Consider the following 15,915-nt stretch of genomic DNA (forward strand, 5'->3'; position numbering starts at 1 on the left):
CTTTGCTTAGGCTCTTTGCATTTACAAAATTCACATCTAATTTAGCCAGCCTTAAAGAGTTTTGGGTTAGGAAGGAGAAAAGGTAGTGATGCAGGACAGTGAAGATGTTTTATATTAATAAACTTTATTTTCCTTTATTTAAAAATAGGACAAAAAGTCAGTAGAAAGCACTTGCCTTTGTTTTGCACGTCTAGTGGACAACTTCCAACACGAGGAGGTGAGCATTTAGTTCTTGGCGGTATTTCATGAAGTTGTTAAAATTGCTGAATCACAATGTAACAATTTTTTTTTCTTCTTGTATTTGAAGAATTTACTCCAGCAGGTTGCCTCCAAAGATCTGCTTACAAATGTTCAACAGCTATTGGTAGTGACTCCACCAATTTTAAGTTCTGGGATGTTCATAATGGTGGTTCGCATGTTTTCTCTGATGTGTTCCAATTGTCCAACTTTAGCCGTTCAACTTATGAAGCAAAGTAAGTGCTATTTTATTATTCTACTTTAAGCAGAAGTGGCTTTTTAAAAAATCTAATAAGTAAAGTCAACATAGGTCAAGCAAGTAAAAGATTGCTAATATCATAGGACTGGATAATAAAGGGAAAATATTAATGTGTAATAAATTTGTGTCAGGACAATATAGTAATGCTTCCTACATACAATTTTTAAAGTATACAAAATATTAAAATTTTTCCCTTGGCAGTTCTAGGGCTCAAGACCTAAGAAGATTGCTTTCTGTACAATATCAATTATGTAATGTTATTTAGATTTTTCTAGAGGTTCATCTGATTCCAGAATGCTTTCCTCCCTCAAAAAGTTGCAGCTTACACAGATGAGTGCTTTGCTACTTTAGTATTTCTGAGCCCTGCCCAACCCTACCCACTGTGCAGAAAATAAAGTTTTATTGTACCCCTATTGCAATTTGCTGTTACTTTCTTAAACCTTAGATTTTACAAGTTAATGTGTGATGACAACACAATTTTAAAAAATATATGATTGTTACTAGTAGAGTATTAATCACTTTTGTATAAAACACCTATAATTTTGGGTAACTTCATATTCATAACTCTATATAATCTCTCAAGATGTTACCATGGGAGCCAGGGATGATATTCACTAACAAAATAGCCTTTGATCCCACTGCCTCAGATAGAATATTGAGTAGTATAACTTACTAAATGGTATAATTTAAACAACTTTGCGGGAAGGGGGGCTCAGTTTTATTTTTAATTGCATTGCTCGTGATTTAGTGCATTGGCACATAATTTTTAAGAAAAATAGTATTGCTGAAGTGATTTATTGATAAAATTCCTCTTAAATCATTGAGACATTTCCAAACTTGGTATTTCAGGAACACTGCTTTTCTTGTGCCATGAACAGAGTCCTCTCTGCCTAGATAAGTTTGGGAAAGGTTTAAATAGCATCTTTTTTGATGTAGTTGCAATGCACTTTGCTTATTAAAAATCCCTAGGAGCCCACCGTTTTCTGAAGTTTGAGTACAGATTATCTCTTGTTACTATGTGGCACAGCATTTCCCTAAATACTGGTTTGGGAAATTGCTGTTTAACTTTTTGTTTAAACATTTTGGATTTTTTTTTCTTTTAATATAATGAAAATGTTTACCTTTTTTGCATACTCCAGAAAGTTTCCCACACCTTCATAATACAGAGGTTGCTATGTTTTCTTTCTATGACCATAATACAATGAAAACATGAACCTTTTCTCATTTCATTTTGTTGTTACCCTCTGATCTCTTAAAAAAAATTAATGAATCCTTGTGTACCATTGCCATGTTCACATTTCTTTGGGAAATTGGCAAAACTACTTTTTCAAGGAATTTTTAAACATTTTATTTACTGTTTGTGAAATTTCAAATCAATGGTGAATACTTTCTGTGACAACAGACCTTATTGATTACTGGCAAAACATTTCAATGAAATGTTTATATTTTGTCACGTGAATAGTATATATACAAATGCAGACACCACAACCAACAGAGAGCCATCCTTGTCTTAAGGCTGTAGCTGTTAGAGTGACTAAACCCTATAGAGGCTCAGAACTCTCCACTCACACTGTCAGTACATCAGACTGACTCATGCAAATTCTTCCATAAACTGATGTCTTCTGGGAATGGGAAGCTTGTGATAGATGATATTATTATGATTTTGGCTTTAAATGCCATGTTCAATGTTATGTAAGAAAATGTCTTTCCTGATCACAAAATACGGTAAGATTCAGATGCTTTTAATGACTTTGTTTTATCCTATTGGCCACACATTTTCAGTATATTTGAATTGAAGACAAATATACGAATATACTTGAATTGAGGGTTAAAATGCACGTTGAGTGCACTTTTGTACAAAGCACTGTGTTCCTCAAGGAAAGGAACAAAAAACAATTCCTGAAGTCTCCAGGTGGATCTGTGATTAGATGTTCAGCTAAAAGATTAGAACTCACACTGGGGTCCTCAGAAAGAAATTGTTGAAATTTTTAGGAATTTTTTCTTAGGTGTTTATTATAACTCATTTGGATTTTTTACTTTAATTTCAGTAGTATATTGCTGAAGAAGAAAATAATTCTGATTGTTTTTTCTCCTAGGGAATGATTGTCTTTTAAAGTAGGTAATAGAATTTAATAAAATAGGAACAGACACATAGATACAGAGAACAGAGTGGCAGCTGTCAGTGGGGAGCAGGGCTAGGGAGCTGGGTGAAATAGGTGAAGGGATTAAGGAAAAAAATCAGAGAATTAGACAAAGACCAGCAGTATGGTGATTACCAGAGGGAGTGTGGGTGGGGGATAAATGGTGAGGGAAAGATACTTGACTTTGGATGGTGAACACAGAATACATTACAGAAATGATATGTTAAAGAATTGTACACTTGAAACCTTTTTTTTTTAACCAATGTAACCCCAATAAATTCGATAAAAAATAAAAAAAATAAGGTAGGTGATATAACTAGTTTCACAGGCTTTTGTCTTTTGTTGTTGGTTTTACAGATATTGCAGAAACGCTTCACTTCCTCCTATGTGGTGCCTCCAATGGAAGCTGTCAGGAGCAGATCGATCTTGTTCCACGCAGTCCTCAAGAACTGTATGAGTTGACATCTCTGATTTGGTAAAGATCGAGCTAATGATAACTGCTTTATAAGAGGGTGTTTTACTTTAGAGACCTGACACTAATATTTTGGGAAACTATTTATTAAAATAATTGCACTTTTTCCCCCCAGTGAACTTATGCCATGTTTACCAAAAGAAGGCATTTTTGCAGTTGATACCATGCTGAAGAAGGGAAATGCTCAGAACACAGATGGTGCGATATGGCAGTGGCGCGATGACCGGGGCCTTTGGCATCCATATAACAGGATTGACAGCCGGATCATTGAGGTAGTAGTTTCATCGTACCGTTTAAATGTGTCTATTTTGATGGAGAGCGGGTGTAGGGATGGAGTTGGGGATGGTGGATATGTGTACTTGAACGTGCTCAATTTTGAATTAACTCAAGATTTTCTCATTTTGTCTCCTGAGAACAAGGTCCTCATTTCTGTTCAGGTCAGAAAACATGATGTTCTAGTCCTGCTTCTGCTGCTAACTACCTGATTGACTTGGAGCAAGTAATTTAAGTCTTTGTTCCATAGTTTCCTCATTTCTGAAAGGAAACATTGGAGGAGTTAGGCTATATATTTTAAAAGTCCCTTTACTATCCAGAAGAAATCTTTTAAAAGCAGAGATTTACATAAAAATAGCTGTTTCTCAGTATTTTTAAGAGCAAAAATGTGGAAACAAACTGAAATATTTAGTTCTAGGGAAATAATTAAACTCTGGTGCATGCATAGGTTTGTATATAATCTAGACATTAATGAAATAAATTTTTATGATGTAAAATGGATATGATAAATGAAAACAGTATTCAAAATTATGTAACTCTTTTGGGAACTCAGCAAATTAAGAGAAAAAAGGAATAATACATAGGAAAGAAATTAACCAAAAATATTTACAGTGATTCTTTAGTGAGGTTTTATGTGTGATTTTATTCTTATTTTCATACTTCCATATTAAGTTTGCACTGAAATATTTCAAAAATTTCTCAGGTCAGGAAAAATTTGCCCTTGTTCAGGAAGTGTTGGTAACTGCATTTTTTGAGATGCCATGCATCTCATATTGTTAATACATGATACCTTTAAGTATCAATATATTTTCTAATTTCAAACTGTGATATTTGAATTTTTAGAACATCACCCTTAAACAAACATTCTTTAAAGATGTCTTCCACCAGTTAGTTCCTAAAAAAGAATTTTTGAAAAACTGTGAAACCATAAAATCAGAAGTTCTTATGAAAATATCTAAATTCAGAGCCAGCTTTAATGAGGAAGTTAAGTATGACTGGTCTTTATTGTTAGCCGTAGTGTATAAGCAGGTCATGTTCTCTAACTGAGCATTCTTCTTTTTAGCATTTTCCCAATAATTGCATTTTCAGTATTAACTTTCTATCTTGTATTTCCTAAGAGTCCTGTCTTTCATTCAACCTTAGGAATTCCATAGTTTGTACTGTTACCAGAATGAATACTTTGTCACTTCCTAAGGCTGTCTGAAGTCAAGCAGGCAGTGTAAATCAAACTGTCTCATTCTACAAATATACTGTGTAATGCCTGCAACCACTAGGGATTAAGATTACTCTCTTAGTTCCAATTGTGTCTGTGTCCCTTACAGTGTTAGAGCATCATTTAAATGGAAAGTTTTTTGTTTACCTGAGGACAGTTTTATAGAATCATTTTGTTTAAAGGAGGATTTTAGTGGACTGCTAAGAATTTATGATGTAAATAACTTTATAACCTAATAATTAGATACTAAGATTTATGGATAACACATTTTTTTCTATCAGCAATGTCTTAGGAGCCTTCTTCATACAAATGGTGTCTTCATGTCAGTGATTCTACATGACTGGATCTTTCATCAAGATTTTTACCTGTTTTTATGTCTCGGGGGACCTGATAGGCCTGTGGTGTATATTTGTGTTTAATTGAGATAATTTGTTTAATGAATGAGTTTCGTATCCACACTATTAAATTTTCCATATTCTGTTACTTCACCATCTAAAACCTGATGAAATAAATATGTAAGTTAGCATTAATGGAGGGTCCCCTGCTGTGTGTTAAGTTAATAAATTTCTCCATGGTTATATTCAAGGTTTCTCTCTCTTTGCTCTCAGGCAGCCCATCAGGTCGGTGAGGATGAGATAAGCTTGTCCACTCTGGGACGAGTTTATACTATTGATTTTAATTCTATGCAGCAAATCAATGAGGACACGGGAACAGCACGTGCCATTCAGAGAAAACCTAACCCCTTAGCCAATACTAACACTAGTAAGTGCGTTTATTAAACTTAAGCGATTAATTTGTTGTTGTTTTTATCATGTACTTTACTTGACAAATAAACCAATATTTCTTAACTGGTATCTTCTGCATGATCTTTTACTTAAGTGAGTTGCATTGTCTTGAGCTCTGATCGGAATTGGCCAACTTAATTTTTTGTTTTGTTTAGATTTTATCTTGATTGTATTATCCCTATTCTACCTTTAGATCCACCCACACTCATCAGATTAGTTCTTGCCAAGCTTTTATTCTATACATTTCCACCAAAATTCTCTTCTTAACTATTGAAAAATAGATGACTGTGACTTTGTCCCCCCAGGTTTCTGAGATTTATTCCTCTCAGGGATGTAGTCCATTGCTTTTGAAGATCTAGCTTAGAGTGCGGGGATCAGCAAACTTTTTCTGAAAAGGGCCAGATAGTAAATATTTTGAACTTTGCAGATCAGAGAGTCCCTGTAGTCACCACTGCTAGTGTAGCTCTAAAACAGCATTTGCAGTATGTAAGCAAATGTACATGTTTGTGTTCCACTAAAATTTTATTTACAAAAATAGGTGATGGGCCAGATTGGGTCTTTGGACTATTCTTTGCCAACCCCTGGTCTTGAGCTTACTTTCCATCAATTACCTTTTATCTACGCCTGAGTAAAGTGACAAATTACCTTGTTTTTCTATAGCTTCTAACTAAATCCTCACTTTATTTCTTCCTGGTGGTTTAGCTGGTTAATGCTGAAGTATCCCCAACATATTTTGTTGAACATATGTTAGTAAAATAACAGGCACAGTGTGGGGATGCCTTGTTCTCTTCAGCTGGCCAGAAGAGTGGGTGGTTTTCTAGCTGGCTAAATTTTGTCTTCATGCTCCCTTTAGTATCTTGATAGACCCCAGTTGATTCACATTAGATTTGTTTTATAATTTAAAATGTTTCAGCATTTCAAATAGTTACATCAGCTTGAATGCTCTATATTGTTTATTTCTGAAATCTGTAACTTCAGGATTGTACATTTTTTATAACAGGTGGATATTCAGAGTTAAAGAAGGATGATGCTCGAGCACAGCTTATGAAAGAGGATCCGGAACTGGCTAAGTCTTTTATTAAGACATTATTTGGTGTTCTTTACGAAGTGTATAGTTCCTCAGCAGGACCTGCGGTCAGACATAAGTGCCTTAGAGCAATTCTTAGGATAATTTATTTTGCTGATGCCGAACTTCTGAAGGATGTCCTGAAAAACCATGCTGTTTCAAGGTGTGTTCATGAAAATAGTGAAAATATTTTAGAAATTCAAGTCTCTGCAAGTAATTTCAGAAATCTTTTAGAGAAATATGTAATATAGGAAAAAATGCTTAAAACAATGTATTTGGAGTATCTGAGCCCTTTGTTGCTTTATATTTACACACATTTTGATGAATAATGAAAACAAAACTTAAGCTTTTAAGAAAAGTTTTTGTTTTAATAGACTGGTTTCATAATTAAAATATTTTGGTCTCAGATTTATCAAATTCAGACAAATGTTTTACATACAAATGTGTTCTTTTTTTAGTCACATTGCTTCCATGCTATCAAGTCAAGACCTGAAGATAGTAGTTGGAGCCCTTCAGATGGCAGAAATCTTAATGCAGAAGTTACCTGATATTTTTAGTGTTTACTTCAGAAGAGAAGGTAATGTAATTTATGATAAATCTTTTAGTCTAAACAGTATTTCAGTAGAAGTATAGTTTTAGTGACAATTAAACTGTTACTTTTTATATAAGATATTTTCAGGGTTATAGCTCCAGTAGTACATAGTGTGTCTTTTATAAACCCATTAATACAGGTTGTGTGTGATTCACTGTCAGTTGATGAGTACTTAGTAAGTTTCAGTGATTAAATGTTTGTGGGCGAGAAGCAATCATTGACTTTTCTTTTTATATTGATAACATACAGCTGCCCAGAAAGATTCCTTGAGGTCACTTTCTTTCCCAGGGAATCCTATTAGTGATCAGAACAGTTGTAAAGGGATTCTTTTATACTTCATTGTGTAGATGATAGAAAATTTTAAGGCTTGGAATCTTTAGACTGCAATTAGTCGTCCTCTAATTTGAGGAACTTGAATGTCGAAATCAGCCCAGGAGACACGATATTTTTCCATTCTCCTTTTGAAGACCTCAAAGATGAAGAAGCTGTATCGCTCATTCAGATGTTTTATTCTTTTAAAAACTGTAGGATATTCAAAGAAGTTCTTTGTCATCAGCAGAACTCTCTTGATGACTGTTTAGGTCTTTTAAAATACTTTGGTCTTGTGAGGGTACAAAAAAATACTGGTGTTTTTCCCTCAAGTAATCTTTAGCTTTGGCTTTCATCGTACCACCAATCCCGGTTCTTTCTGCACATGCTCTTTTTTCCATTTTTTGAGTGCCTTTTCTTGTGCTGGATTCATATTTCTTCACATCTTCAGAATGCAGTAGACATGCTAGTGGAATAGTGTTGAATCAGAAGAGGTTTTCACCCTTTATTAGTTCTGTTCAAATAATGATGGGTTTTCAAAGAAGTCAAACACCACATATTTACATGAAATAGAAGGTAGACTCACTGTACTTCCCAGAGATAGTAACTATGGTTAACAAATTAGATGTATGTACAAATAGGATGTGTTCTAGGCTCACATAAACATTTGGCATATGTTTCTCTTTTTAGCCTTCGGTTGTCCTGTGTTTTGCATTCTGTGTTGTGTTTTTGCTATTATGTGTTTTCGTTGTTGTTTGCTTTTACTTGTTCCACTTTTCTGATTTGGAAGTATATCAGAATCAGTCTTTTTTTCCCAGTGACTTTGTTTTACTTTGACAGGATCAGTTATGCCATCATGAAGTTTATTGGGGAATCTTGATTGTTTCTAGTGCTTTGCATCTGGTTAGGTCCACTGTTGTTTGAGGTTTCACCTATATGTCACTTATTTCTGAAGATCTTGCTTTACTTCTTTTAGATCCTCCTAGTCTATGCTCCAGCAGTTCTGTATTTTTCTTCTCATAAGCAGTTCACTCTTTATTTGTAATATCTTGCAAATTGTGTCTTTCCCACTAAGTCAGTAAGTGCCCTGAGTTCATTTTTTTTATATCCATGGCCATGACTATATTTTTAGTACCCAGCACACAGCCTGGCATATGATTGCTGTAAATATTTGTGGAATGAATGCCTGAGGTTTGAATTCATTTGGACTTTTTTTTTTTTTTTTTAAGAATGTGATGGAAAGCTCTGGATTCTTCCCCCAGAAAAGTGTGACTGTATGAACATGCACTCACATACATTCAGACACACACCATTGCATACAATTTGGTAGTTCTTGGACCATCTCCCATGTACTACATTCCATGATCCTAGCCTGGATATAACCCTGCCAAATAAGTTACTGTTTAGCTTTCCTATACACTTCCAAGGGTGTGAAAATCACCACTTTTCCATAGCTGGTGTTCTCTTTTTGGCAGCAGTGTTATTGAGATGTTGTCTCATTGTAGCATTTGAATTTAATTAATGATTTACTCCCTTTCTGATCAAGCCCCATAGGTGCACTTTGTTTCTGTAACTGATTATTGTTTTTATAATGGGCATTTTAAGTTTCTAGGAGGACTTTACTTGTGACCCTATTAAATTTCCTATGGTCAGATTTGAATATTATAAGACATTCAATATAAGTATCTTTCTTTAATTTTGAATTTGCCTACTACTTTTCTAAATGGAGTCAAATTGAAAATTCTGGCACCTAAATCTCTCCTCCCCTCCCCCTATTTGCCAGGTATTTTTTATTCATTCCCTATAAATCAGTGTTAGCGTGAAGGGGTTTAGTAATGGCAGGGAGGCAGTCCTGATTAAAACTGACTTTTTTTTGAATCCTTATTACTGTGTAGGTGTGATGCATCAAGTAAAACACTTAGCGGAATCGGAGTCTTTGTTGACTAGTCCACCAAAGGCCTGCACAAATGGGTCAGGATCCTTGGGGTCCACCACGTCAGTCAACAGTGGAACAGCCACGGCTGCCACTAATGCTGCAGCTGACTTGGGATCCCCCAGCTTGCAACACAGCAGAGATGATTCTTTAGATCTGAGCCCTCAAGGGTAAGTTGGAGTCACTGTGACTTCTGTGCCCATTGCCTTTAACTCACCTGTATTTTATTAGATGTTTAATGGGTATGGTAAGAAAAGAACATTTGTTGCAAAACCCTGTTGTATTGAGCCATGCGTGGGAACCACAAGAAGTATGTGGTCCATTTCCATTGATATACAAGGGAATTAAGGCTCAGAGAAGTTAAATGACATGCACAATGTCACACTTATTTTACAGATGTAGGACTGAACCCTCATTTCTGATTCAGTAATCTTGAATTATTTACTGCGTTACATACAACATACATACCAGCTTTGAGATATCCAGATACAGATGGGCTGAAAGAATAAAAAATGAGAATTTTTAGAATATAAAGGAAAGACCCTAAGTTCCCATTTCTCCTTAATTGGCAAACGGGAATTTTTGCTCTTAATAAAAGATAATGTGAGTTCTTAATTAAAGAAAATTCTCTACTTCCACCTCTTTATCTGTTTTTAATCCCTTTTTTATACTGTGCTGCTGAGAACATTACCACATCTTTGTGTTAGTATTTATGTTGTTGTGTTGAAACAAGTCACACTCAAGTGTTTGTGTTTCTTTGATGTTAGAAACTTACTATTGCTGTATGAATGGTGCAGTATGAACCGAACTCAGTTCTGAAATTCATAATGTATTCAGGGTGTAGTACTCCTTTTTACTCCTTTTAAGCTGAAAAGTAGATCTTGCTAGAATATATAATAAGTGGAGCCTGAAAATTTAATCTTGTAAAATGCGAGGTAACCTTGTCCTTTGAAACTAGCTTGTTCAGGATTCCAGCTGCTTTTGGTGCCACCTGGTGGCAGTTGTCTACTTTAGCTTAAATAATGATTTTGGCAATTCTGGGACTTTGGGCACAGACTGGGACCTCTGGCACAGTTGCTGTTACTTTAGGAAGCTGCTGAGTTTAGGTGGTACCCATGTTATGGGCCCAGTTTAAGGAGATTGGGCCTGGAGAACAGTGGGGACCCTCTACCTTTCTTGTTCTCAAGTTGTAATTGTCTTCCATTCTCCCTTGCAGCCTTGCCTGCCTCTCCTTCCTCCCCAACCCCACTCCCTCCCCCTAGCTGCTGCAGTAAACCTTGCTATGCAGGGTTTTATCATATATAGCACAGGCATAGTGCCTGAGATGTCATAGGTACTTGGTGAAATAGTATGCATTTCAGACAAATGCAGTATTTCTGAGCCATTTAAGTTAAGGAATTAGGCTTGATTATTATTGGTTCTAACAGTTGATAATTCTAAAGAAAGAGGAAAGAATACTTCTCTTAAAATACTTTTTAAGTTTTAAAGTGGTCCCATTCCCTTCTAATATGGTTTCAAATGTGAAGTTCATAGAACTTTGTAAAGGGGTAAATTGTTCAATCATATTAAGTTGAACAATTTGAAAGTTCACTTGTCCTGTGATGTTTTCAATGGACATGGCAGATGTTGGAAGAATTTTTCCAATTTTATTTGGGTCACAGACCAACTGAACCATAATATTTTCCGTCTTTTCTGTCGTATGTAGCTTTGTTAATCTAAGAATCTATTGATATTTCATACTATTTCTAGTGTTGTTAAGAATAGTGAAAATAACACATGCTACATGTTCTATTTAATATATTCTAATTCAAAACAGGCTATTCACACTACCACTCACTAGATTTGTTTATAGGTAACTTGATGTTTTTTAAATTACAAAAGTATTTGTAATGGATTCATTTAGAATGTTATCGCCATTGCACACTGTGAAATTCTTTGGGTAATATTGTAAAGTATTTTGATAACATTAACACTCAATGCTATGTATTTGTCATTTAGGTTAGGGAAGAAATATCGTACTCAGATTTAACATATTCTTTTTCTTGTTTATGATTGCACAGTTCTTTTTAATACTGGCTCTTCGCATTGTATGCTTATTCTATGTACTTTTCTGTGTACTACATTTTAATGCAGGATTAATCAGATATTCTATTTGGTTGTATTTTGAGTAGTTTATATAGTCAAACAGCTAGCTGTTTTCTGAATTAATCATTTTTTGTGCTGTACACTTCTAGAACATGACAATCACAGAGTTGGCATTAAATAATCATAAATGAAAGATACCTTGTTATGGCAATCTTTTATAACTCCCTGTTTCTGCCATTTTAGCTTGCTTTTCAATGAGTGATGATAATAAGTCGTGGTAATTGCTAAACTTATCCCATATTTTCCCATGTGATAGTCGATTAAGTGATGTTCTAAAGAGAAAACGACTGCCAAAACGAGGGCCAAGAAGGCCAAAGTATTCACCTCCAAGAGATGATGACAAAGTAGACAATCAAGGTAATTCCTTTGAAGAAACTATGGGGAGGTAAAGGGAAGATGGTAGCAGTTAAAAATATGTGCTTTATTAAAACTGATAGTTTTAAAGTTTCCTGTTCTTTTGGGCAATAAATCTATTAAGAATGGGAATCTTGCCCTGGCCAGGTAGGTCACTTGGGTAGAGCATAATTCCCGATATACCAAGATTTCAGGTTTGATCCCTGATCAGGGCACATACAACAACAACAACAAAAGAATCAACCAACTAATGCATAAATAAGTGGAACCACAAATCAGTGTTTCTCTCCCCCCCTTTTTCTTCCTTTTCTCAGTTCCTCCCTCTAAAATAAAAAAAAATTAAAAAATAAAAGAATGGGAATCTTAAAATTCATTTGGTTTTTATCAATTATTCTAAAGTGATTTAACCATTATTCTTTCTTCTTTTCATAGCTAAAAGCCCCACCACTACTCAGTCACCTAAATCTTCTTTCCTGGCAAGCTTGAATCCAAAAACGTGGGGAAGGCTAAGTGCACAGTCCAACAGCAACATTGAACCGGCACGAACCGCAGGAGTCAGTGGTCTTGCCAGGGCTGCCTCAAAGGACACCATATCCAATAATAGGTGACATAGGAAAGATCTGTGTTCTGTTCTTAGATTAGAAAAACAGCACATTTATTGTATGGAGATGAAACTTGGACACAGACCTTTAATGTGTGCTCAGAAGTGGCATAGTTCAAGGATGCAGTAGAGCCTCAGTTTTTAAACCCTGTGCCTGGCTTTGACTTCCAGTCTTACGTTTTAAAACTTTTGACCCTTTGACAGCTCGCTGTTAGGAGTCATGTATGTTCAAAACCAAACAAATTATGTTCCCCATGGAACCTGTTTCTCAGTTTTGTTCTGGGCGTGGGAAAACTGACATTTTCGTGTGAGCGCGTCCATCCCCCCCCCTTTTATGTTCCTCTCCTCTTTACAATGGAACTTAAAGATCTTAGAGGCTTTTTTAGGAACTTAGAAAAACGACCAACTGACCTGTTTTTTACCAGTTTATGGCTTTTAAAAATTATTTCTTTAAAATCCTTGAGAATTGTTTTGTTTTTTGTCTCTGGGTGTAGCATACCAATAAAGGATTACTTCCCCCTGCAAATAAGAAATTTAAAATTATCAAATATTACTGGAAAACAGATTCTTTTGGTTTGGTTGATTGGTTTGGTAGATTGGTAGTAGTATTTCTGAAGTTCAGTTAGTAAAAACAATAGAGCAAATATATTTCTAAAGCCATCAGAATTTGTGATTTAGACAGCAAGATCTCAGTCATTGTAGTTAATCATGTACCTAGTTGTTTCTGGTCTCGAGTGCTTTACATCAGCTCTCCAGGTAACACAGTAAAGGACAATGCAGCTATGTCTGTACCTTAGAAAATAGTCATGTAAAATCGCTCTCAGCTGAATGCCTAGGAAACTGCTACCTTATGGAGTCCCCAGAATTTAGAAATTTTGTTTACTCTTCATGCAATGACCTGAGGTGTTTTTAAGCACATGTGCATTTCTCTAGGTACATCTTAGCCCATTTTCAAAATGAAACTTAATTCAGTTAATGTGGAGTCTGAATTTATTATTCTAGAAGCATAGGCCAAAAAAGGTTTTATATGTAGCAGTTATTTGCCTTTGATTGGAAGTTATAATTGAAATCCTTTCTTTGTACACTGAGACTTTAATATCTCTTTTTTCCTTCTTGCAGAGAAAAAATTAAAGGTTGGATTAAGGAACAGGCACACAAATTTGTTGAGCGTTATTTCAGTTCTGAGAACATGGATGGAAGCAACCCTGCACTGAATGTCCTTCAGAGACTCTGTGCTGCGACTGAACAACTCAACCTCCAGGTGCATCCTACAGGCCCTTCCTCGGTGTCTTCAGGCCCCTCTCTGTCTTCCTGTCTCCTTCTCGATGACTCGCTTTTCACGGATTTAAATCTTGTTAGATAAGACTTTTTAGCCAGAAAATGTGCTTTTATTTTAGCACTGACAGGTTTTTAACTTGCCCCTTGACTTTCATGCTTCATTATTTTGTCATTAAATATACTAGAAATCTCATCTTTGACTTTTTTTTTCTCGATATCTCATATTTCTTGACAAGTGAAAAGACCAGAAATGTCTCCAGCACATCTTTAGCTATAGTTATTAGAGTTCATAGGACCCCCTGAACCCCTCTCCCCTTGGTTCTAATAGTTGGAGAGGGTAGAGGTTTATTAAGCCTTTTATATTTCATCTGATTCTTTATCTTTTTACTTTCTTGATGTACTTTGAGCAGTTTGAGTAATATGTTTTTCAAGAAATTGTCCATTTCATTTAGATATTAAATGTATTAATTTTTAAAGCTATGCCCTGTATTTTTAATTTTTTATCATATTATAGCTCTTTATTCCTTAATTTGTATTCTCATCCTTTTTTTTTTTTTTTTTTTTTAATAAAACTACATTAGTTGAATTTTGAAGACCTTTTTTATGTTAGTATGAACACTGGTTTTTCCTTATGAAATATTTAACTTTTTGTGAATATGTGTGTAAGATCCTATTTTCCAAGGATCTGACAAGAGTGCACATGCCCCTCTTTTTTTTTTTTTTTTTTAAAGTGTGGAGAATGCAGTCATTTTCATTTGGGGAATGTAAATGGTGCATTCAGCAAGGGCTGTTGAAATTAATACAGAAATACTGTTTCTGACTCTTTCAGGTGGATGGTGGAGCTGAGTGCCTTGTAGAAATCCGTAGCATAGTCTCAGAGTCGGATGTCTCGTCGTTTGAAATCCAGCATAGTGGATTTGTGAAGCAGCTGTTGCTGTATTTGACATCTAAAAGTGAAAAGGATGCTGTGGCCAGAGAGATCAGATTAAAGAGATTTCTTCATGTATTTTTTTCTTCTCCAGTAAGTTGTCTAATGATGCTGTGTGTGTCTTGTAAGAATCATTGATCACTAATGTACTTTTTATCCCAGTAGTAATTTCCAGTAGGTTTTGGTCAAGATATTGAGGTCAAGTTTCTAGCTTGCTTATTCACAGTTGGATTCCTTGGTCTTTTTTTATATATAGGGTAAACGGTAAAACAGCAAAATGGCGATTTGAGGAAGCTAATGCCAAAGTTTCTGTGGTCAGTGTATGTTGAATCTTTGTTTTTTCCATAGGACAACCCATTAACAGTCTCTCCTCTGAATGTATTTTATTCTCAGTATTTGTTTCCAAATGTGTTGGAGTTTGAGATAGATACATACATGTGGAAAGACAGTAGACATAGTGTGGCTATAGCCATAAGATAGAATAGACATATATATTTGCATTTTGTATGTAAAACATAGCAGATGCTTCTTGATTTAGGATGGGGTTACATTCCAACAAACCCAGTGTAAGTTGAAAATAAGTAAAAAATGTATTTAATACACCATAGCTTCACCTGCCAAGCATCATAGTTTAGCCTAACCTACCTTAAAAGTGCTCAGAACACAATATCCCTAAAACACTGGCAACATAGTACACTGTGGAGGATTGGTTTTTGGCCCTCATGATTGTGCGCCTGACTGGGATCCACAGCTCACTGTGGCCACCCGGCATCATAAGAGAGTATCTTACCACACATCACTACCCTGGGAAAAAAATCAAAATTCAAAGTAGGGTTTCTACTGAATGCATATCACTCTAGCATCAATGTAAAGTTGAAAAATCGTTGAGTCAAACCATCTTAAATTGGAGACCAATTGTCCTAACAGTTTCATTCAAAAGTGTTTAGTGACATTTACAATGTGGATTACAACGCCAGAATTCAGAGTAGCTCCCCTTTCTTTACTCTGAATGGCTGAGAGCAAGAGAATAAATAACTACTCTTGACACTTGATTTTACACTACTTGCTTACAACTGCGTAAGACAAGGCATCTCTAGGAAGTTTCTCTCTGGCTCATCTGTGTAGTAAGGCCCATGATAACTCTCCTGTGTGTTAGGGAAACTCCATCATGCCTTTCCAGTGTTTGTGGGCATTTGAGCATTGCTTATATTATTTTAATTTGTGGGGCTACCTTAAGCATAGTTACTTATTAGAGTCATTAGATGTTGAGCAATATTGGGTGTACTTTTCCCCCATACTTAAGATTTCATACAGGTGTCATCTCTTACC

At 35.4% G+C, this 15,915-nt stretch overlaps 1 protein-coding gene across 24 annotated transcripts in view; it reads left to right on the forward strand.

The window, feature by feature from the left end:
• Positions 1-15,915, forward strand: part of TRIP12 (thyroid hormone receptor interactor 12) — a 122,191-nt gene that overhangs the window by 80,174 nt on the left and 26,102 nt on the right. For 11 of the 24 annotated variants that reach the window (XM_081142983.1, XM_081142971.1, XM_081142965.1 and 8 more), the window contains 12 exons: positions 149-217; positions 308-473; positions 2,995-3,112; positions 3,225-3,384; positions 5,204-5,357; positions 6,381-6,609; positions 6,905-7,023; positions 9,243-9,450; positions 11,682-11,782; positions 12,212-12,383; positions 13,500-13,641; positions 14,488-14,679. In XM_081142983.1, coding sequence (XP_080999109.1) covers positions 149-217; positions 308-473; positions 2,995-3,112; positions 3,225-3,384; positions 5,204-5,357; positions 6,381-6,609; positions 6,905-7,023; positions 9,243-9,450; positions 11,682-11,782; positions 12,212-12,383; positions 13,500-13,641; positions 14,488-14,679 — 1,830 coding nt within the window. The remainder of the gene's footprint in view (positions 1-148; positions 218-307; positions 474-2,994; positions 3,113-3,224; positions 3,385-5,203; positions 5,358-6,380; positions 6,610-6,904; positions 7,024-9,242; positions 9,451-11,681; positions 11,783-12,211; positions 12,384-13,499; positions 13,642-14,487; positions 14,680-15,915) is intronic. The other 13 variants (XM_081142973.1, XM_081142975.1, XM_081142970.1 and 10 more) reach the window with 3 other exon arrangements.

Source organism: Miniopterus schreibersii (assembly GCF_964146895.1).
Source record: "Miniopterus schreibersii genome assembly, chromosome: 7".
Taxonomy (NCBI): Eukaryota; Metazoa; Chordata; class Mammalia; order Chiroptera; family Miniopteridae; genus Miniopterus; species Miniopterus schreibersii.